The sequence below is a fragment of the Platichthys flesus genome, chromosome 10 (genome assembly GCF_949316205.1).
Source record: "Platichthys flesus chromosome 10, fPlaFle2.1, whole genome shotgun sequence".
Lineage (NCBI taxonomy): Eukaryota > Metazoa > Chordata > Actinopteri > Pleuronectiformes > Pleuronectidae > Platichthys > Platichthys flesus.
In genome coordinates this window covers 751,662-775,225 of record NC_084954.1, presented here as the reverse complement: position 1 = coordinate 775,225, position 23,564 = coordinate 751,662, and the positions used below count along the sequence as shown (strand labels likewise).

Below are 23,564 nucleotides of genomic sequence, written 5' to 3'. Positions count from 1 at the left end.
GAAACTCAGAAAAGTAAAACACAAAACGGAAAGGTCACAGGACTGAGGACCTGTTCCTGAAATACCCATGATGCCGTGCGGGGCGATGAATGAGCTCCAGTAAAGAATAGAGGAAGAGAGAGATGGAGGAGGAGGAGGAGGAGGAGGAGGAGGAGGAGGAGGAGGGGCTTGTGTCAGCCTTGAGTTCTCGCTGCCATGACAACAAGAGCGATGCGCTACAATGGCGACGCCACACACACAAAAACACACAAAAACACACACGTGTGTATTGAAGAACGTGTGTGCATGACGTGTGGATGGCTGAGAGAGAGAGAGAGAGTGAGAGAGAGATAGAGAGAGAGAGAGGGGTGAAGGTCTAATGAGTGCGAGTGTCATCTGATCATGTTCTCCTACTTTTTGTTGTCTGTCTCCTCGTCTCCTCTTCTCCTCTTCCTCGTCATCCTCCTCTTCTGTGCCTCTCCTCTTGCCATCCTTTCCTCTTCCTCTTCCTCTTCCTCTTCCTCTTCCTCTTCCTCTTCCTCTTCCTCTTCCTCTTCCTCTTCCTCTTCCTCTTCCTCGTCATCCTCCTCTTCTGTGCCTCTCCTCTTGCCATCCTTTCCTCTTCCTCTTCCTCTTCCTCTTCCTCTTCCTCTTCCTCTTCCTCTTCCTCTTCCTCCTCCGCCTCTTCTGTGCCTCTCCTCTTCCTCTTGCTATCCTTTCCTTTTCCTTTTCCTTTTCCTTTTCCTTTTCCTCTTCCTCTTCCTCCTTCTCTTCCTATCCTTTCCTCGTCCTCTCCCTCTTCCTCTCCCTCTTCCTCTCCTCTTCCTCTTCCTCTCCCTATTCTTTCCTCTGACACCATCTAGACGAACACAAGCAGCACATTCAGATTTTTATCATGTGATCAAACTGCGTCAAAACTAAAACTTAGTACTTCCCACAGAGAAGCGTCGGGTTTCTGTGACATCACACTGTAACTGTCTAAATCATGGACAGTAAATAAAGATGGCCGACGGGTCTCTGCCTCCTCGGTACCACGTGATGTCAGAACATGGCAGCGTTTGGATCCGGGATATTTTAACATTATTCTTGTTCAACAGGAGGAAGTGAAGACACGTCGCTCGTCTTCACTTCCTGTTGATGGTTGTCTGTGTCGGGTCAACCTGTCGGTATTCACTCTGCTCTCCCTCTCTCTCTCTCTCTCTCTCGCTCTCTCTCTCTCTCTCTCCAGTTACCAGAGTGTGGCTTCTATGGGATGTATGAGAAGATCCTGCTGTTCCGCCATGACCCGACGTCGGAGAACGTTCTGCAGCTGCTGCGCTCGGCCGCTCAGATCCAGGAGGGAGACCTGGTGGAGGCCGTGCTGTCAGGTGAGCGGTGACATCACAGGTGGGAGGGGCTGGTCGTTCACTACGTCACCTTCCACCTCCACCTCTCTCTCCACCTGCTCCTCTCCTGACCTGTTCTCCTCTGGCCACATGTCGCCCACAAACCATCAGACAGCTGGCGTCACAGATGGATTCTGGGTAAAACAAAGACTTGTCGGTTGGTTGTCGCAGCAGACGGACGAAATGGAGCGGGCTGTCTCCAGATGTGTGACGATGGTTCGATGCCGAATCGTCTCTCTGGCTCTCGTCCAGCTCAGGACGCAGGTGTTCACGCTATGCTAACGCTCTAAAAGCTGCTGCTTCCAATTTCCTCTCTCCGCCACCAACCAGTACTGTGTGTGTGTGTGTGTGTGTGTGTGTGTGTGTGAGAAAAAAAGTTTATTTAAAAATTAAATCGTTAGTGAAGTCGTCACGTCCAATTTTGCAGGATGTTTTATTTCACCAGTTCACATGACTGCTGCTTCCTGTTACAACACAACACTTCCTGTTCAACACAACACAGAGGTTCATTTCCTGTTTGTTTCCTTCACACTTCAGCCGTCACTGAGATCGACAGAGAGACGTTAACAAACGTGTTTTCAACACAAGCTTCCTGATGGAGGACGAAGAGGAGAGGTGGAGGATGAAGAGGAGCAGAAGAGGAGGAAGGAGGGAAATAGACTGGGAAGAACGAGTGGGAAAAAATACTAAGATGAGGAAGAACATTAACGCTGATCTTATGTATTTGTATCCAGACACTGGGAAGTAGTGATGGTTTAGAGGAGGCGTGTTATCGACGTCCCACTAATACATCGACCAATCACGAGTCAGTCGCAGCTGTCAATCATCACATGTCAATATTCGTCACTGTTAAACAGAGGAAATACAATACAGTGAATCTGTTGTTAAACATATTTATTGAGCTTGAAACATGATTAATGTAGTTTAGAACAACATAACCCCCCCCCCCCACACACACACACACACACACACACACACGGACACACACACACACACACACACACAGTGCTTGTTTTCTGTTTGTGGGTTAACAAGTCAACGGCTGGGGCTCCTCAACGCTACTAATTCCAACACAGAGAACACACACACACAAACACAGGCGTTTATATTCAGACAGGGTCTACCTACACGCACACACACACACACAGACACACACGTACACAGACACACACACGGACACACACACGGACACACACGTACACACAGTCATGTTATTTTCTGAAGCATATAATAACAGTCCGGGAGCTCGTTCACACTTTCAAACGCACGGTGCTCCTCCAAACAAAAGGCATAAACAATAATTTGAATAAATGTTGGTAATTTCCTCCAGCAGAATGTCTAATCAGAGCTGCATTCTGCTGGAGGACCAGAGAGAGAGAGAGTGAGAGGGAGGGAGAGAGAGGGAGAGAGAGAGAGAGAGAGAGCAAGAGAGGCAGAAAAACAAGAAGAATGGAGCAAAACTGTTTCCCCAACTACCCAGCATGCTTTGCCAAGCCTGCCGGCCAACCAACCAAACACTCGGTTGCCTCTGCGCCTGCTGAGAGCCTCTCGTTCCTCCACAACATTTACAAAACACCCAGAACAACCCATTCATGACTCTCTCCCTCCGCTGCTGTGTTGATGGCCCTCCTCTCATCCCTCTCTCTCCAGCTCTGGAGAGTCCAGGGGAAACTCGGGGGGGTTCTTAAATCTCTGAACCGACACTGAACTTCTCTTTTAGGTGTTATCTCCGGTTTAACTGATTCTGCAAAGATCCGTTGGTTCCACCTCTGACCTTAACCAGGACCTGGTCACGACTAACCCTAACCTTAACCTACCCACCTCTGACCTCTGACCTTAAACCTGGAGAAAGAGGAAACAGGTTCAGAGGTGAAGCAGCGAGCTCTTCCTGTGACACAGCCCAGTTGACTCCCTCCTCGTGTTGTGAGTTCTCAGCAGGACGTCTTGGTGCTGGTGGGAGCCCAGCTGGGTTTTTGTGAAAACAGCTGCTGGATGTTTGGGCTCTGATGGTCATGATGGGCACCAGCCCAGCAGCCCCGCCCCTAACCACCAGCAGCTGCTCGTCAGCGAGTTGCTTCAAAAACCACGTCTGTTTGAAATCACTTTTTATACTTATTACCAACATTTATCAGAAACGTCGGGCCTCATCACAAAGAGCTCTGGAATCTCCTTGTGTGTCCAAGTGGACCTCTTCGTCTTCTACGTGCACAGCTCCTCTTCTTCATCCTGAGATGTTTGTGTTCTTTGTGTTAGAAACCTCATCAACATGTCCACTCGCTCACTGGGAAGCTTCAGGACATTTAACCAGGAGGCTGCAGAAGAAGATCCAGAAAATGTCCAGAGACACAGACTCAGACATTGTTCTCACAGACAGAACATGTGAGGAACACGTCAGTAACATGTCAGGACTACAGTTTATGTCTGAAAGCAGATATATATAACGCTGTAATTTGTATACAAACAAAATAGAGCTCTAAATAAATCAAGCATTTGTTTTATGCTGCTGAAGTCCAATCGTCCTCTCAGGAGGTGGAGATCCACCAGCGCAGGTCTGGAAGCAGCACTGGTGGGTTTGGAGAATTCACCTGTAACCAAACCTCTTTTTGAAATCCTTCTGCAGCTTCAGCCACAGTGGAGGACTTCCAGATCCGTCCCCACTGTCTGTTTGTCCACTCGTACCGAGCGCCGGCCTTCTGTGACCACTGTGGAGAGATGCTGTGGGGACTCGTCCGACAGGGACTCAAGTGTGAGGGTAAGAGAGGACTCACCAACCGGTGCAATTTGGGGTTCAAGAGATTGAAATGCATGAATCACATCTTGTCTCCTCGTCTCTGTCTGTCCAGGCTGTGGTCTGAACTATCACAAGCGCTGTGCCTTTAAGATCCCGAACAACTGCAGCGGGGTGCGGCGGCGGCGGCCGTCCAACATCTCCCTGACGGGGGGGCTGATCAACATGGGCCGCCCCCTCTCTGCGGAGCCCTCCCCTCCCCACTACACCGATGAGGCGTTACTGGTCAGCTCCGTCTCACAGGACACATCCTACATCAGCCCCGCCCCCCTTAGATTCTGCTGCTATGCCACTTCACCACCTTCAGCTAATGCTAACTTGGCTAATAGTCGTATGACTCTATTTAATCACATTTTACTCAAGTACCAGTATAAATAAACTGACAACATTTTTCGCAAAAAACAATTCAAAACAACTTTATTAATCCCTGATCTGAACACTACGTCCAAACACTGACAGTAAACAGTGTGGTTGTTAAGCTGTGATTGGACACTTCCTGTTTGGGGCAGGCTTGAGTCAGCAACTGATTGGCTGTGAGGTAAACATTTGGGTCCTACATCACTGACACATTTGTTCGGTGAGAAAAATGTTAAATATTTTGCGTCACTTTGAGTCCTTAGATTGTTTTGGTCAAAGACAACGTTTGAATCCCAATTGAACTTGTTCTCTGTCTCTCTTCTCGCTCTGTCCAGTCTCCGGTCAGTCCCAGCATGGAGGTAAGTAGTACCACGTTCTCCATAATATCATCTTATCATCACATTATTATTATGATAATTCTGCAGTAATTTAAACCCGCTGGTTGAGACCAGTTTCACGATCAGGTCCAATGTTGATTGCTTACAATCTATCAGACTTATATCAGACCCTCTGTTGATTTGTCTTTCATTCCATTATTGTTTCATAATTGTGAATTTATCAGAGGTTTGATTAAAGTCCTGAGAGTCCAGAACTGATTCAAACTCAAAGTGAAGCGATAAAGAGAAAGATACTTAGTTTGAGGTTGAAGACAACGATCTGATCCGATTCCTTTGACCTGTTTTGAGTTGATGCTTCACAGGAATCTGAGCTTCACCTTGAATTCACCATTCCTCATAACGCAAGTCGCCTGAAAATGAGTCTAATGACGATGATGAGGGTGTCGCTCCTCCTCTGGTGTTTTCTGTCCTTCCTTCATCGCAGCAGAAGAACCAGTTGGAGTACTTCCCCAGCAGAGAGCGTCGCTCCAGCTCCCAGTCGCACATCGGCCGCCCCATCGAACTGGACAAGATCTTTCTGTCGAAGGTCAAAGTTCCTCACACCTTCCTCATCCACTCGTACACCCGACCCACCGTCTGCCAGCACTGCAAGAAGCTGCTGAAAGGCCTCTTCAGACAGGGACAGCAGTGTAAAGGTGAGCGTCTCCTCCGACATCTCTACGCTAAACTAGCCTCTAGAGCCTCTGGACCAACAGTGGACTCTGACTCGAGCTTCAACTCCACTGCTCTATAACCATCCTCATTTACAGTCCGTGGGCCAGTCAACAGAAGACCTCACTCCCTGTGAACGGAGCGAGGGACCTTTCCGCTTGAGACACTGAGCTGTTTCCTGCTCACTGACCTAATGCCTCTTCTCCTTTTCCCTCAGATTGTAAATTTAACTGTCACAAGCGATGTGCTCCCAAAGTGCCGAACAACTGCCTCGGAGAAGTCTCCAGGAACGGAGGCAAGTTTCAACACAGACGTTTGAGCGTTAACTCTAGAAACAACAACAATGTGTGATCGTCCTCACTTTCCTGGTTTGCCCCCTAGAGCTCCTTAGCCCGGGGGGGGAGTCAGATGGCATCATGGCGGAGGGTTGCATGGACGACCATGACATGGACAGAGGCGGCGGCCTGTTGGACGACAATGATGAAGCACTGACATCGGAGGGGGGTCTGTTGCTGGACCCGGGGCAAAGTGACCTCTGCGACCTTCATGACCCCGACCTGGACGAGTCCAACCGGGCCATCAGGTACAAAGATAAGAGCACAAACACACACACACACACACACAAACACAGATCTGAAGTTGTGCTTTGTCCCGCCCCCTACAGCCCGTCCACCAGTAACAACATCCCTCTGATGCGAGTGGTTCAGTCCGTCAAACACACAAAGAGGAAGACCAGCAACGTGATGAAGGAGGGTTGGATGGTCCACTGCACCAGCAAGGACACTATGGTACTCGTCTGTCAATCACCTGTCATCACCTGTCAATCATCTTCTGTCTGACCTGCACAAGTTTAACCCTTTGTGGACGAATGTCATGAATTCGCCTCAAACCCCATTCCGGTCTTAATGCCCCTGAGGTGACGATTGTGCCTGATGGTGCAAATACTACACATACCAAGGAAGCTATTGGAAGCACTCTGCATCCATCTAGTGGTCGGAGTGGAAAATACATACTAGCCCCTTGGGACTGTGCAGCTAAATTATTTTTGAGGTATTGAGCTGTACTTGGAATACTGTGATGATGGAAAAAGCAATGATTGTACAGAAACATATGTTGTTATTCAATTTCAAGCAATAACAGCATCAATCTACATACCAGAGACTGGAAATGTGTTAAATTAAGGTTATACCCCATTATGCCTAATGTCGCTAATTTGCATCATACCTAAATGTACATCTATTGTATATACTATATTGAAATTAACAATCTCCAATTAATTTAGCATCTTTATGACAACCAAAAATACAAAAAAAATATTTGTTTTATCTAATTGGAAATTTAAGTCAGGCATTAAGGGGTTAAACACCTGGTTTGTTTCAGATCTTCAGACTTCCCTGTTTAGTCTGAATCTAAATATCAGGTGTGAAGGTTCATCAGACCAAACTGAAGAAAGTACTCGTCACCCTTTTGTGCCACAGTAAAGTGTTGCTGTGCATTGTGGGTAATTTAAAGTACAAATATGGAATAGGTCTGTTTCCTCCTCCCTCCTCTCTTCTCTCTCCACCTCCTCTTTCCTCCTCTCGTCTTCTGTCCGTCTCTCTCCAGCGCCTCTTCTCACGATCATGTCTTCTTCTCTGTGTTTCAGAGGAAAAGACATTACTGGCGGTTGGACAGTAAATGCATCACGTTGTTTCAGAGCGACACCGGGAGTAAATACTTTAAGGTAAGAAGATCGCAGACGTTGCCCCCTCCTGGTTGTTGTTGCTCCTCTAGAAACTTGATTCAATTTTCATGTTTAAACTATGACTGAATTACTGTGAACACATTTCTCTCGCTCTCAAAGCTTCTCCCCGTCAGAGGTACGGTGGCTCCAAGGGTCAAAACACATTTTTTACCCAAATCAAATAAATGTATTTCTGACCAGCTTGGTTTGAATTAGTTAATTGACAGCTGAGAATGACTCCTGATTGGCCGAGTGTATGTATCAGCAGGACCTCACTGCCACGGCTCCATCTCCTGATTTAGGCTCCAGATCATCTTCATCTCCTCCTCCTGCTCCTCCTCCTCCTCTGTCTGCAGGAGATCCCTCTGTCAGAGATCTTGTCTCTGGAACCGGCCCGGACCGTCTCTCTGCTCCCTGATGGCTCCAACCCTCACTGCTTCGAGATCTCCACGGCGTCCCTGGTATACTTTGTGGGCGAGAACCTGTCGAGGGCGGAGTCGAGCGTTGGCGGCAGCAGCGTCCTGGTGAGACGGAGCGAGGTCATGTGACGCTGTGTCTATTCACCGTCTGTGTTCATGACCCTGTTGTGTCTACATCACTGATGGACGTCCCCCGTGTACGACCCCATGTTATCATGTTCCACTCTTAGGCCACATGATTACAACTGATCACCATGACATCACAGAGGACTTCCTCTCATGGTTGACCCAGTGAGATGTGCGTATACATACGTGTACATGTTTATGGATATAAGTGTTCCTCCTCCAGCTCTTTGCTGTGTTCACTGTTTGATGCTTTCAGGTCAGTGGCGTGGGGCAGGACGTGGCTCGGATGTGGGAGATGGCCATTCAGCACGCTCTGATGCCGGCGGTGTCCACAGGAGTGTCTCATGGTTCTCACCAGAGTGGACACAGTGAGTCTCAGCTGACGCACAGAACCCTGAACTTTGAATCTCTCATAGTACTTTTATTACACAGGCATTGTATATAGAGTTTTTTAACCCCTTAATGCCTGAATTAATTTCTAATAATATTTAAAAAAATATTATTTGTGTTTATAGCTGTGACACAGATACTAAATTAAGTGGAGATTGTTAATTTCAATATAGCATATACAATAGCTATAAATTCAGGTGTTAGGCTAAGTAGCGACATTAGTCATAATGGGCCATAACCTTAATTTATTGGTATGTAGATTATTATATTGATGCTGCTTTTGCTTGAAAGTGAATAACAACATTTGTTTCTGTACAATCATTGCAGTTCCATCATAACAGTGTTTCATATACAGCTTAATACCTCAAAATAACTTTGCTGTTCAGTCCCAAGGGGCTAGTATGTATTTTCAAATCGGACCACTAGATGGCGGCAGAGTGCTTCCAATACCTTCCTTGGTATGTGTAGTATTTGCACCATCAGGCACAATCGTCACCTCACTGGAATGGGGTTTGAGGCGAATTCGCAACATTCATCAACCAATGGTTTAAAATGCTATCTTTATTCAACTCAAGAACAATGTTGACCATAAAAGTGAAGAGTTTTATGGTCAACATTGGTCAACGAGTCGAAACCTTTCATTACAGTAAGAATGAATATTCAGTGTGGAGTTCCACAAGGCTCTGTTCTAGAGAAACTTATTTTCTACGCAGATGACAACCAACTTTATCTAGACTCTGGTTATTGTTCCTGATGATACGTAATAAGTGCATCTGTATTTTGCTTCTGTTTTTGTGGAACCATCTTTTCATGAAACAGTATCCAACAGTTCTGTGTTCTTTTCTGTTTGGACCCCACGACACTTTCCTCAGCTTTTGTGCCAGGCAGCGACCTTCGGTTTCACACAACCCAAAATCTGTGTTTATGTTTATGACAGAGGTTCAAAAAGCTTATTTTCAGTCTCTATACAAACTGATGTTGTGCAGCCAAACTTCGTTCAAACTGGCAGAACTTAATTTGAGAGATAAAGATAAATATGAATATGCTGTCAAACATTTGGCAATGATATGAGATTTCCAGCTTTTAATGTAAAGCAGAAACAAAATGGGAGGAAGTGTTCTCTAATATGAACCTGGACACACTTCACTGTCTGTGCAGCCGAGGGTCTGATACAGAATCTGTTTGGAAGGAAACTGAACAAATGTCATTATATCATCATCCTCCAGCTCAGGTATTAATATGTTCATCCTGCAGAGTCTCAGGGCCGCCGACGCCCACACTGACCCATCGGAGTGTTTCAGAGCCTCACTGACGTCAGAGTGAACATGACTAACACTTCGCTGTGGTCGCAGTATAAATACACAGAGTCAATTCAGTGGAGTAAATGCAGAGATGAAGTTTAACAGATGAAGAAAAGGAGAAGTTGAATTGATTTGCTTATAGGAGCGTGTGTGTGTTGATTATTAACTGTGATCACGTTTGTGTCTCATCAACAGAGGAAGTTTCCATCAGCATTTCAGTGTCTAACTGTCAGATCCAGGAGAACGTGGTGAGAACACACACATTCACACAAACAAACACACTCACACTCACAAACACACTAACGTCTTTCAGGTAAACTGTGAGTCTGTGAGTGTAACAGTGAAAACCCACTTTCATAACAGCTCTGGTTCAGGAAGTGCATTTCAGCTCGGCTCTTTTCTCTGTTACCATTTGAGAAAATATTCCCAAAAGGAGATTTAATCCTGGAACCAGTGACAGATGAATAGTGACCATTAAACATTTGATTCAGAACAAGATAAAAGACTGGAAAACACAAAGGAGGCAAACATACGAGATGAATATATAAAGAGAGGCGGAGCTACACGTCCTATTAATCACTGTGATGATCCTTCCAAAGAGAAAACAGGAAACCTTTCCAGAGGCTCCAATCAAAGACGTAGATATGAGGAAAACAGGTGAAACAGCAACAGCACGTTTTCTATCAGAGGCAGTGACGGGGGCCAAGGTCGGTTCAGGGTCGGTTCAGGGTCGGGCCCAAGGACACTTCAAAGAGAGGCCTGACAGGGATCAAACCAGCACCAGCATGTTGAAGGGTTTACAGTCTTCCTGTGGTTCTGGTGCGGCTGCCTCAGACCACGGTCCAGACCAAACTACATTTAGTCCGTTGGTCTGGATCCAGATCAAAGTGAACTATGTGTGTTGGATAGTTTGTACTTTGGGACCAATCACAGGAAGTAGAGACATAATGAAACAGTAGAAGAAGAAGAAGAAGAAGAAGAAGAAGAAGAAGACTTTAATTGTGTGCATTTGAACTAGTGTGGAGTACAGTAGTACTGTGCAGTACTGTAGACTATTGCAGAACTGTTATACTGTAGTTCTGTGGAGTACTGTGGGATACTCTGGGGTACTGTGGAGTACTGTAGTACTGTTGAGTACTGTGGAGTATTGCAGTTCTGTGGAGTACTGTGGAGTACTGCACCTGAGATGAGACCTGATATAACCTATGAAACTGAAGTGAAGAAGCTGCTCTGTCTCTCTCAGATCTCTGGTCAGATCTTGTTCCTCCTCTCGTTCATTCGATGAATCGTCTTCTCAGATCTCTCGTCTCAGATCAGGACGTTTCCATCGCTCTGTGAATTTACATCTCACAGATTCACAGATTCACACGACGCTCAAATTTTCCGCAAATTCCACTCATGCAAATAAAGTGCAGAGAACGCCGAGTGCCATTTCCATGCAGACGTGCACCTCGTCTCCAAGGTGAGGACGTCCTCAAGCACCTCGATGGAGATTACTGTGATTACTCACTCAGCCAAATGGTTTCCATAGTGACGCAGGGTAATTAGGCAGCGAGATCGTGGAGAGGGGGGAGGAGGGGGGGGTTATAATATTGTATTTCTGTCCTCTTTGCCTGAGGTGTGATATTAGGCTGTCAGCTAACGGGGGAGAAGAGGGAGACGTGATTGCAGACAAGTGAAGAAGAAAATATTTTGCACTTCTGGTGTCAAAGCTGTGGCAGATCAGTCACACCGGGGGGGGGGGGGAGGCTCTGTTCCTCTCTCTCAGCTCCTCCACCGGCTGATGGATCCATCAGCTCTGCTTTCTGTTGGACCCACTCTCCATCAACCTGTCTCAGCTTCCTCTGCTTCAGCTGCCACAGCTTCCAGTGCTCCTCTCAACCTGGTTTTTAACTGTGGACAAAGTATAAAATCCTTAATCTGCTCAAAATATCAACTTAAAAACCACAGAGATGTAAAACACTGACAGATGCATGAAGAGGATATCAGAATCAGAATCAGAATCAGAAAGTGTTTATTGCCAAGTCGGTTTAAACCTACAAGGAATTTGCTCTGGTTATTGGTGCATACAATGAACAGAGAAACATAAAAACATAAAAACACAATAAATACAACACACATAAGAAAAGCAATAACAAGAAACAATATATATTTACTCACTATTTACTTCTTATTTACTCACTTTTTCTAATATTTATATAAAGTCACATTTATTTAGACATAAACATATCTAAATAAAATATACATTAGATAGATAAAAGATATAAAAAGTGTAAAAAGTAAAAAGTGAAATGCAAGATGCAAGACAGTGAACAGTGTCAGATTGCAATATGCAATGTAATGCAGTATAATATAATATAATATAATGTGTTATTAATTTAACACATCCACCAACAGGCGACCAGACACGTCGTTTCCTCGGTTCATTAGCTTCCTGCAGGTTTGAAATGATAATGAAGTACTCAGCTACACGGTAACACAGCTCTGATGACTCTGAAGTGTATTGTTAAACTAACACGACATGGAGCCTGATAACAGATGTATATTCATAGTTCTTTCTTCTGCAGCAGCGGTAGTGAAAGTGTTTGCTGCAGGTTTCATTAAAACCAGCTGAAGCTACTGGGAACATCCCAGTTTAGATCATACGAGTGTGAAGTCCCCCGACAACTCACATCGTGACAAACTTCATATCGAAGCCTGCAGGCAGCAGAGAATATTTCTGTTGTTTGCTAATTACATTTGTCACTGTATTTAAAATAATATCCACCTCCTGAGGAAACCTACCAATCCTTGTTTTAAGACCTTTAGAAACTCTGTGTTTTTCAGGACATCAACTCCGTGTATCAGATCTTCCCCGACGAGGTTCTCGGCTCGGGACAGTTTGGCATCGTCTACGGAGGTGAAGAGAAACACGTCATCAAACAGATTCTGCTTTTAGTATTCTCTGAAGTGAACTCACTCAGACATGTAAATCATTTCAGGGCCACTTTTAGATTAATGACATATTTTGTCTTTCTTTGCACAAATTCAACATGCTCATGAAATCATAGAAGAAAGTACGAAGCTGTGTTTTAGAGTCTCAGGAAAATTCTGTTCAGTTGAGTTTTATTTTGAAAATAAAAACACACATGTGAACGCAGGTAAACACAGGAAGTCCGGCCGAGACGTGGCCATCAAGATCATCGACAAACTGCGTTTCCCCACAAAACAGGAGAGTCAGCTGCGCAACGAGGTGGCCATACTGCAGGTACACACACACACACACACACACACACACACACACGCACACACACACACACACACACAGAGCGGCAATGAGTGAAACTTCCTGTCGTGAACGACCTCATTACCGTAGCAGCACTGTGGGGGTGTGATATCCATGTTATATTGCAGCGCTGCTCAGATGACAGAAGCTGCTGCTACACACACACACACACACACACACACACACACATACCTACACACACACACACCTGCACATCAAACACTGTTCACTTCACTGAACTGTCAGAGGGAATCAACTTTCTTCAGTAACGAACCTCGATCGAGACAAACGACTTGTGAGTATTAATGTTTCTATAGAAAGTGACATCATCAGTGAACATTAGTTTCTGTCTCAGTCTCTAGTTTCAATCTTCTTCAAACAGCTGATGATCATTTAGTGAATTATGATCATTTAGAGTCAAACAGGGTGATTGACAGCTGGTACCTCCCAATGGGTGCAGGTGGCAGGTGTAGGTGGGTGTGTCCTCCAGCTCTCAGTCAAGCTCCACCCCCTGCTCCTCCAAATATAATTACTTCTGGTTTCACAAAACCAAGATGGCGCTGAACAGGATGTGAAACTGAGGCTTCAGAGCAGCAGCTCAGGAACCACCAGGGGGCGTCACAGTGGCTTCATACTAGTGGGATTCAAACTGTTGACCCTCTGGTTGGAGGAAAACCACTCTACTCCCCCCCCCGAGGTGACAGGTGTTTTATGTTCATGTGGTTCTGACACTGAGGGCCGGGGGTCAGCGATGTCTCCTCACAGCAGGAGGGTGTCCCCTGTCTGTCTGTGTGAAGTCGTGTCCCCCGGCAGCTGAGCTGTTGATCTCGTCCCTCCAGAGCCTGCACCACCCGGGCGTGGTCAACCTGGACTGCATGTTCGAGACCCCGGAGCGGGTGTTCGTGGTGATGGAGAAGCTCCACGGGGACATGCTGGAGATGATCCTGTCCAGTGAGAAGGGGCGCCTGCCGGAGAGGGTCACCAGGTTCCTGGTCACGCAGGTGAACCTACACGTGCTCACAGGACACCAGCTGGGTCGTGACCTGGACAGATTCATATTCAGATTGAACCATGATTGTTTGTATTGCTTTGTTCAGTATGTGTGTGTTTGTGTGTGTTTGTGTGTCGTCACCAGATCCTCGTCGCTCTGCGTCACCTCCACATCAAGAACATCGTCCACTGTGACCTGAAGCCTGAGAACGTCCTGCTGGCGTCTGCAGACTCCTTCCCTCAGGTGTGTCTGTGTGTGTGTGTGTCTGTGTGTGTGTGTGTGTGTGTGTCGGACTCAAGAGTAGATTGTTATTTAAGTTTTAGAATCATTATTATCATTATTATCATGTTACTGTCAACTCACATCTGATCAGTGCACCAGTAGAAGTCAGACACAGAGGCAGACGTTGGGCAGGTGAGCTTCAGAGCTTCTCTTCAGATCTTCTCTTCAGATCTTCTCTTCAGAGCGTCTCTTCTTCTGCAGGTGAAGCTCTGTGACTTCGGCTTCGCTCGGATCATCGGTGAGAAGTCGTTCCGGCGCTCGGTGGTCGGCACGCCGGCGTACCTCGCCCCCGAGGTCCTGAGGAACAAAGGCTACAACCGCTCGTTGGACATGTGGTCGGTCGGAGTCATCATCTACGTGAGGTACGAGGGACTCAAGAACGTCTTGGGTGACTCCTGGATGAACTGATGGTATTTGGTTAAAGGTCAAGGTCAAGGTCAAGGGTCAAGGTCACAGTCACATAACAGAACATGTCGGCCTTGTGAAAACAATATCTGTAAAACAACAGGCCTGTAAAGTTCCTTCACTCAGATTCACAGATGAGCTGATTTGAGTGGTTAAGGGTCACTGTGACTTTTGACCTTTGACCCCTCAGGGTGGAGGCCTGTAAGAGCAGATATCTGTGTGTGTCCGTGTCCTGCAGCCTCAGCGGGACGTTTCCGTTCAATGAAGACGAAGACATCAACGATCAGATCCAGAACGCCGCCTTCATGTACCCTCCTCACCCCTGGAAGAAGATCTCCCAGGAAGGTTCGTTCAAACAGGCCTGGTACTTTACATGGGGGGGGGGGCTTCTTAGTGTCTTCTGCGTGGTTTATTACTCCTGTTTACCACCTGACGCCACCTGGTGGATGAACATGCAGTAGCGTCTGGTCCCAGCAGGGGGCAGCGGGTCAGGACTCGGGTCTCGGGTCAGAGACGCAGATCCAGTTCTCAGAATCTGGATCAGGAACAACAACCTTCAAACAACCTCACCTGTATTATTACAAATGGACGACACGTCCCGACTTTCCTCCATTGTTCAAACATTAAGCTAAAATACCCCTGATGTGGGTGGAGCTGAACCTTGAGCTCGACCAATCAGGAGCCAGCCTGTTTTGATATTATCAAATCACTAAATTAAAACCAACATGAAGACCTGAAGAAACCTCAGTGTGATAGAAACGACCCACAATGACTGAAACCTCCTTTGACAAGCAGTGACTCTGATTGGTTAGGAGTCGGATTATTTGTTCCAACAGATAAAAATAGTGTCAACATGCTTTTGTAGCGAAGCAGCACAGGAACATTATGATTTGTGTGTCTGCTGCTGTGTGACTCAGGTTGTCGTCATTGTCTATAAATGTAATTGTGCGCTGGCTGGAGTCGTCCTGCTGACTGCCAGACGGATCTGACTCATCGGCAGGACAGAGACTCATTAACAAATCAACCATCCACCCATCACACTGATATGTGAAGGCCAGGAACAACTGTACGGTTTTTATTACAAATTATATTTAACAATGAATCTCACCAGTACAATACGGAGCCTTAACCTGACTGGGTGGGTGAACTGTCACACTGGGAATGAGAGCTGCTGGGAACTCGATGGTTTCCAGGACGGACATCGCCCTCGCTCGGCCCGACTGCAGAGCAAACAGGCCCTGGCAGATTAGAGGCCGGTCATGTGACTCCCAGGCCTGAGAAGTGTGGGAGGAATATTTGAGAGTCCAGGCAGTTCTTAGAAAGAGACTTAGACAGATTCTAAAGGGGGGGTGGGGGTGGGGGGGTGTCTATTCATGTGGTGGTCCATTCATGTGCATAATACCAAGCGATGGAGGCCCCCACAGACCTGAGGGGCCCGGGGTCCCAGAGCTGTTCAAACCACTGACCCCTGAAGAAATGTTAACATCATGTTAGCTTTGCTCATTAGCCCCGACTGGCACCTCACCACAGGGGGGCGAGCGGGGGGGGGAGAACAGCCCCACATCCCCCCCCTCGTGGCTCTACCTCACCTCTTCCTGTTTCCTTTATCTTGATTCCTTCTTTCCTTCTCCTGCCCTTCCCTCCTGGTAGTGATCGACCTGATTAACAACCTGCTGCAGGTGAAGATGAGGAAGAGGTACAGCGTGGATAAGACCCTCAGTCACCCCTGGCTCCAGGTAACCTACACAACCATCACATGTCTGAGAAACAACAGAGACTGAGGAGAAGCTGAATCACCTCAAGCTAGAGACACTCAACCTAGGACCGAGTAATACACTTAATAATACACAATTCAATTAAATAACTCTGAGGGTTATGAATGCATTTAAATACAGTAAATACTGGATTTAAACATTTACCGAAAGGGTTCAATTTGAAAATAGATATCTGTTCAGGTCTTTTGACGACAGACGTCAGGAACTTCATTTACCACAAACCTTTTTTAACTCTGCAGAACTTTCATATTTGGAACCAATCTACAGTTCACTTAGACTCGTGATCTCCTGGACCTGAATGTTGAGGCCTGATTAAGTTCATCCTCTGGGGACCATCATATACGTTTTATGGTAGTTTGATCTCTACCTGTCAAATGTGAGGATAGTGTTGAAGATGTTGTGTCTTCCGACAAAATTATTTATTAATAAATAATGAAGCTGTCTTGAACGGAACGGGCAGAAGGACCAACCGAGTGTCTGTGTTCTCCACCAGGACTACCAGATGTGGCTGGACCTGAGGAACCTGGAGTCCCGCATGAACGAGCGCTACATCACCCACGAGAGCGATGACCTGCGCTGGCTCCACCACGCCCAGCTCAGCGGCCTGGACTTCCCCCCCCACCTGAGCAACGGCCCGCGCAGCGACGCCGCCCACGGGCTGGAGCGCCACCAGGAGCAGGAGGAGCTGGAGACCCTCAGCGAGAGGGTCAGTGAGCTCTGAGGACCAGAGGTCGCCCAGAGGTCAACCAGAGGTCAACCAGAGGAAACAGGAAGTAGATGAACTGAAGAGGGAGCAGGAGATCAACACAGTGAAGTTTAGAGATGATCCGATTGTAGAGATCTGTCCTTCATGAAACCGGTTCCAGATCCTGGACTTGGAAAATCACAACAACTTAAAGAATGAATTTTAACAGCGGTTTGTCAGTAACCCTGCAAGAACTTTTAAAAACAAATACAGAGACCTGTTATTATCTAGTTGTTATCTAGTTTATACAGAACTGAAAAAGAAAAATGCAGTTTTTTCTCGGTGAATCTGATACTTTAAATACGTGGTATCGGAGCGGCACGTACATTTGTGTACTCGACAATCACCAAGCTGTGTTGTCATCACTATCGAAGGTACTTGTGATGCTGGTCTCGTATCCCAACATCTCTAGAATTTTATAAAGAAGTAGAAACGACTCGCAGAGAGAACGTTTATGAAAATTATTTGGAAACTAAAGCTTTAAACTTACCAAGGTTTTATGAAGTAAAACTGTGAAACTTTTGTGATTCTGAGGTCGGTGCTTCCTCAGTAAAATCCAGTTATTTCCTTTAAATTCGAGATCCCTGCTTTATGAGGTAAAGATGTCATAACTTTTAGATTTATTGACACAACAAGATAAAGATCTTTTAATTATTATAAATTTATATGAAAAATCCCAAGGTTTGGATTTCAAGTCCTTGTTTTGTTATCACTTGGTAAAGATGCTCTAATTATATCTTGATATTATCTGATACTTGTTTTGTGATAATGAGGAAAGAATTTCAGTTTTATTTTATTTATATTTCTTCCGTCTCATTATTACTTTGCAAGAATCTCATTTTTCCCTGAAATAAATAAGAGAACAAAAAAATAATTTAGGATAACAAACCTGGAGCCGTCCTGAGTGGAGAGGGTTCTTCAGCACGTTCACTCGTGATGCACAGGAAACCTCGACCTGACCCACAGCTCCGGTTTCATCACCTCTGACTTCGTCGGCCATATTGTTTGTGGTAACCTCCTCCTCGTGTTTAAACCTAAAACACAAAACCTATAATGCAGCTAGCCACCAGGGGGCGATCCGCATGCTTTGGCTTCATTTCCGTCTGTACCAACCTGTGGCTCGACCTGTGCATCACCAATGTCTAATATAATTAAGAAATGCTGAGTCATGACGACATAACAATACTTATAATTCTTTGATTTTTGATCAAGTCATTTCTTAAAGCCACAGTTCTTCACGACAATCAGAAAATTAAAGACACGATAAAAAAGTTGCTTTAATTTACATTTGAAAACAGAAAACGTCCAAGTTGTGCCTCGAACGTAACGATCACTTTTCTACGAAGAATTTGCACTGATGATGACGGTGAAGTTATGGAAACAAGCCACGCCTCTTATCAAGATTAAAGAGAATATCTAATAAAAAAGGGTTATTAAAGGGATCATTATGAAAACGTAGAACGGGGGTTTCAACATAGTTTGAGATTCCGACATACACTCGACATACAACAGCTTAACTTCGATAAGTTCTATCTTAACCAGACGTTTGATTGGCCTCATGTAGAGCACGAGTTATGAATCATAATTCATACACAAGTCAGGTCAGCGTTAATCAGGTCAGCAACAAAACCAAGGAAAGCATCATGTTCGTATTTATTCAGCCACAGAACGACTACTTTTGTGTCATGTAAAATCATTTATAAATGAAATCAAGCTGTAGATGTCTCAGTTTATAGATGTTAACTTCACTAACATTCACAGTATGAATGTTGAGTTTCATTTTATTTTGTTGAGTAGCAACGAACCAGGATTTCATCCCAAAGCTGTAGGACTTCACAAATAACCCGACTTCACTTTGAGAAGATTCATAACCTTCTGTGACAATGGACTGAATCAGCATTTGGATCAGAATCCTCAAACTTCTGTGCCAAAACAAAACCAAAACCTACAATAGATATTTTATTTTTCAGTATTTTTCCTGGTTTCAGTTTTTTCTTAACGCTGTTTTCACACTTGTTTTAAGGTTTTAAATGTTATCATAGTTTCATTATGTTTATTTATTTATTCTTTTTTTTCCGGTGTATTTTCGAGTCTTGTTTTTGTCGGGGAAATAGAAACAAACATTTTTTAAAGAAGAAAGTTCGTATGTTTAAAAGAAGAACACGGATGATGTGTCTGCTCCACCGGAGATTCACCGGATGCTTTGTATTCTGTGATTGTTTCAGTTTCAGCTCATGTTCTACAACCTGAAGACACACTGTGCTAGCTTCGTACGGGAAGTATACGATCAGAAGCAGAATGAGTTGTACGTGTTTTAAAGTTCGGGAAATGTTCCGTATGCGCAGCTCAGGTGATGATTGGACTAGCTCTATGAAGGGAGCGATCTGATTGGTTCAGAGTTCAAACCTGAGCGTCGTTCCCAGTGCGACTCTGGACGAAGACGCAGTGAGATTTGGACACAACAAGATGTCCAACAGTAAGATGTCCAAGCAGCTTCTGTCCGATCTTGTCTGTCCCGTACGGAGACGCAGGACAGTGTGTGTGAGGGTCGTTGTGTTTCTACGATTGTGCCATAGATGTGAACACTAAGGGCTGTTTCTCTAAAGCCTCCATGGCCTTCTCTTCTTCGTGCCTCTGTCTCAATGATGAACGCTTCTGTCTTCTCTGAAAGGGACGTGTGAGCATCACCGGGGACACGACTGTCCACTGTCCACTGTCTGGTTGTCTCTGTAAAGAAGTGACTTATCAAGCTTTTGTTGAAATACCTTATTTATACCTGTCTGTACAAATGGTCAAAGAGTGTGTGTGTGTGTCTGTGTGTGTTTGTGTGTGTGTGTGTTTGTGTGGTCCATATTTGTCTCATGTTGTGTGGATTTTAATCTGTTTATAAAGTTACGTTATGGGGCCATGTTGTCCTTATTGTACAAACATCTCATATCGTAGGAGATCAGTAGACCTACACTCCGACCAGAACAAGATGGAACCTACAAGTCAATGATCTCCTCAGAACCAGGGTGAGGTGTTCAGGAGGGAGCTCGGCTTCTGTCCCAGTTTACAGGTCACCCTCTGAACTCGCTGGACGGACCACATGTCCCATCAGGCCTGGGGACACCTCAAGACCCAGCAGGGCAGGAGAGCTGAGGGGACGGACGCCTGGGACACTCGACTCCCACCCTCCACCCGAGCCAGGGCAGGTGGAAGACAGAGGACGGATGGAGATCACACCGTTAGGGCTGAAATATAAGAAGACAAACGTTTGAATGTTGTCTCGTGAGAGGAGCTGCTGCCACCTTCATGTTCCTGAAGACACCAGACATGAACGTCCTGGAGACACATCCAATATATTAAAGTATATTTTTGTGGCTCAGAAGTCACATGTACCTATTGTATAAATAAGAAGAATTATACACGAGATATAATGTTTAAATCTCTTCTTTAACAACCACTGGACAAAGCCATTGCTTTGTGTTTGTGCTAAGCTAACCTGCTAACCTTCACTGCAGCTTTGTATTCGACAAATATGAATATTTCCCAAAATGTCAAACTATTCTTTTAAAATTATTATATTTTTAGCTGTATACTCATTGTATTCAGAAGTGATGTTTGCTCCCAGTACCTGATATTCACAGGAGGAGGCTCCAGACTGGTTTGATGCTCATGGACCATGGAGAACATGAGGAGGAACATCTGTCTGGTGCCTCCTGGAGGAGTCTGTAGAATCCTGACTGTTCATAGAGTTCAACCTGAGCAGTTCTCCTCGGTCCAATGGATGAGTGTGACTCTGGGTTCAGACTGGTTTGCCTCAGGTGTTGAATTGTGTGTTCATGTGTTGAAACGTTTCTTCTCCAGCTCGACTCGTCAACCTGACGTCTACTCGTCTCTGGATCGTGTTTCAATAAAGATATTTTAAATTAATCTTCTTTCTTCTTGTTTGACGTAATTATTTTCACTGAAATGTGTCTGTTGTTGGACCGCACTCCAATAAGTAACACAAATTAACATTGTTAGTGCAACATAAAATTTGACAGGTTATTTATATAGTTCATATTTTTGTGTCTGTAATTTCAACTACGACTTTGTGTTTTTATCGTTGGTCACGTTTGTGTTATATTCAAAGAACTTTTCTGTTTTACATCCAGAAGGAGAAAAGCTCCCAAGAGCAGAGAGTTCCACTTCAGCTTATTTCATAAAGAACAATAAACATCAGACTATATTCTCAAGATCTCTGGACTTTATTTTAATTTTTCAACAGTTTGCACAGAATCTGTTTCCGGATGATAACGTGTTCGAGGGTGAAAAACAAAGAAGAACAATTATTTTCAGTTTCCAATAACAGAATCTAAAGTCCTGAGAAATTAATATTTACAACTGTATCTACTGTAGTTTAATGTATAATACATATTTTGAAATATTGGGGTCTCTTTTTATATATGACAAACTGACACCACTGTGACCGGACAACGAGTAAACATTAAACACATCATGGAGATTGTTACACTACATTTTTACAAATAACTATTTTAGAATTGGACAGAGCAGTTTAAAGCTGCAGGGTTTTATTTTCATATTGTGCATAATGTTACAAAAATTAGAACAAAAACATCTACACAAATAGAACACACACTGTAGGCCTCTGTTGGTGCCTGCTGCCACAAGATGGCGCTGCATGAGAGGCAACAGGCTTCAGCTGAGTCTTTGAGTGTGTGTGTGTGTGTGTGTGTGTGTGTGTGTGTGTGTGTGTGTGTGAGTGTGTGTGTGTGCTTGTGTGTGTGTGTGTGTGTGAGTGTTTCCTTTTTTATCTTTCCTAACAGGCTTTGTCTCAGAGTTTTGTGTGTCTGTGTGTATGTGTGTGTGATTTCCCATGGCATGAGTCTTTGTGTGTGTATTTCTGTCTGTGTCATCTATTTTGTGTTGTGTGTTTCTGGGAGTGTGTGTTTGTGTTCTCGGAGCTGTTTGCTGTGTGTGTTTGTTGCAGACGAAAGCGCCTCCCAACACCTACCGCGGTGCTTGTTGGGACACCGGGGGCCACATGAACACGAACACACACATTTAAGAAACAGCAGACAACAAAAACAAACAAGCCTCCCTATATGCCAATTAAAAAAACAGAGAGAGAGAGAGGGAGGCGGGTTTAAGACAAAAACTGAATTATTCTAGAGCCTGAGAGCGACGAGGCTGAATCCTCCAGATTTCACCTCCGAGTCGGGAGTGGAACCGACAACCTGCAGCCTCTGAGTCGGGAGTGGAACCGACAACCTGCAGCCTCCGGGCACGAGGCAGAGGAACAGATATGGATTTTAACCAAAGAGACAAACACTTTGTTCAGTTTATCTTTCTGCTGCACAACACACATCGATAGCCCAGATTCATGTTTTCACACCGGTGTAACACAGGGGTGAACGCACACTCACACACACACACACAGAAGCCTGTCATGTGTGTAAATGAGTTGTTGAATCAAAGCAGGAATCTCAGTCCTGTTTGTCTTCACACACACAGACACACACAAACACACACAGACACACACACACACACGTATAGTAAATTATCTATAACAGGAACAAATGTTGTATAATAGAACAACACCTAACGAGACGTTACATGACAGATGTATAAATACTTCATGAACAGATGTACATAGTTTTCCAGGTGAATTTATTAAATCTCAGTTCAGTTCAAATCTGCTGTGCAGCTGTAGTTATTTGTTTTAAATATTTAAATGTTTAAGTCAATTGTTAACTAATAATAAACTTCATGTAAAATATAGGACATTTGATAGAGTGGAGACAGATGAATATTAAGGCCAATAAAATGAACAGTGAATTTCAAATTACACATAAAAACTGAATTTATATTCAGTTTATAAAATTACTATTCTTGTTCCTATTATTACTCAACTATATTTATTATTCAGTATTCATATGAATCATTATGACTTTAAATAGAAAGTTAGTGAAAACAACATTTCTGTTATTTATTTGCTTAACTATGTTTAATAATAGTTTTTTGACAACAATGACAATACAGATTTAAAATGTGACATTAATTGAGTCAGATTATTTTATGAAATAAATAAATTATATGTAAACAAATAATAGAAATGTTGTTAATATTACTTCTGGTATTGTTTCTATATTTTTATTGTATAAAACAATAGATGTTAGAAATAATAACTTGTGATTCTAATGACACTGAACCAGGAGAAAAAAACATAGCAATAAATTGTAATAGATTAACAATTATAAGAAAGTTAAGTTACACATTTCAACAATTATAAGTGTTTAAACATTTAAAATACAAAATAAATATGAAGTTCTTACCAAATTACATATTTCTGTTATTAGTGTTTGTTCTGTTGTGAACATTTATTCTCATATTTGTTCAAAAATAAGCAAAGACACAGTTTTAAAACACAGTTTAGACACAGAGTAATAGAAATGATCGAATGGCTCATTTAAAATAACTTTATTAGGATAACGATAAGATGACGAATCAAATAATTTAAGATCAAATTAAATCAACCTGTTTGACATTAATTTACATTTTAAAGGTTCCAATAATTCATTTAAAATATGAATAGTTCA

At 44.1% G+C, this 23,564-nt stretch overlaps 1 protein-coding gene across 1 annotated transcript; it reads left to right on the top strand.

Moving 5' to 3' along the window:
- Window positions 1-1,094: 1,094 nt before the first annotated feature.
- prkd1 (protein kinase D1) lies at window positions 1,095-20,895 on the top strand. Its single transcript, XM_062396923.1, has 20 exons — window positions 1,095-1,346; window positions 3,985-4,116; window positions 4,208-4,377; window positions 4,845-4,868; window positions 5,332-5,542; window positions 5,776-5,853; window positions 5,940-6,141; window positions 6,223-6,346; window positions 7,204-7,281; window positions 7,638-7,805; window positions 8,083-8,194; window positions 9,713-9,765; window positions 12,344-12,416; window positions 12,658-12,764; window positions 13,622-13,783; window positions 13,918-14,016; window positions 14,257-14,417; window positions 14,699-14,805; window positions 16,111-16,196; window positions 16,729-20,895. Exons 1-20 carry the CDS (start codon window positions 1,232-1,234, stop codon window positions 16,954-16,956), a joined length of 2,490 nt encoding a protein of 829 aa, XP_062252907.1. The 5' UTR covers window positions 1,095-1,231; the 3' UTR covers window positions 16,957-20,895.
- Window positions 20,896-23,564: the final 2,669 nt, after the last annotated feature.

Coding starts and splice junctions, on each gene's coding strand:
- prkd1 (XM_062396923.1), top strand. CDS start 1,232: ATGTATGAGAAGATCCTGCTGTTCCGCCATGACCCGACGTCGGAGAAC. Junction 4,378..4,844: donor ACACCGATGAGGCGTTACTG/GTCAGCTCCGTC, acceptor CGCTCTGTCCAG/TCTCCGGTCAGTCCCAGCAT. Junction 4,869..5,331: donor CGGTCAGTCCCAGCATGGAG/GTAAGTAGTACC, acceptor CCTTCATCGCAG/CAGAAGAACCAGTTGGAGTA.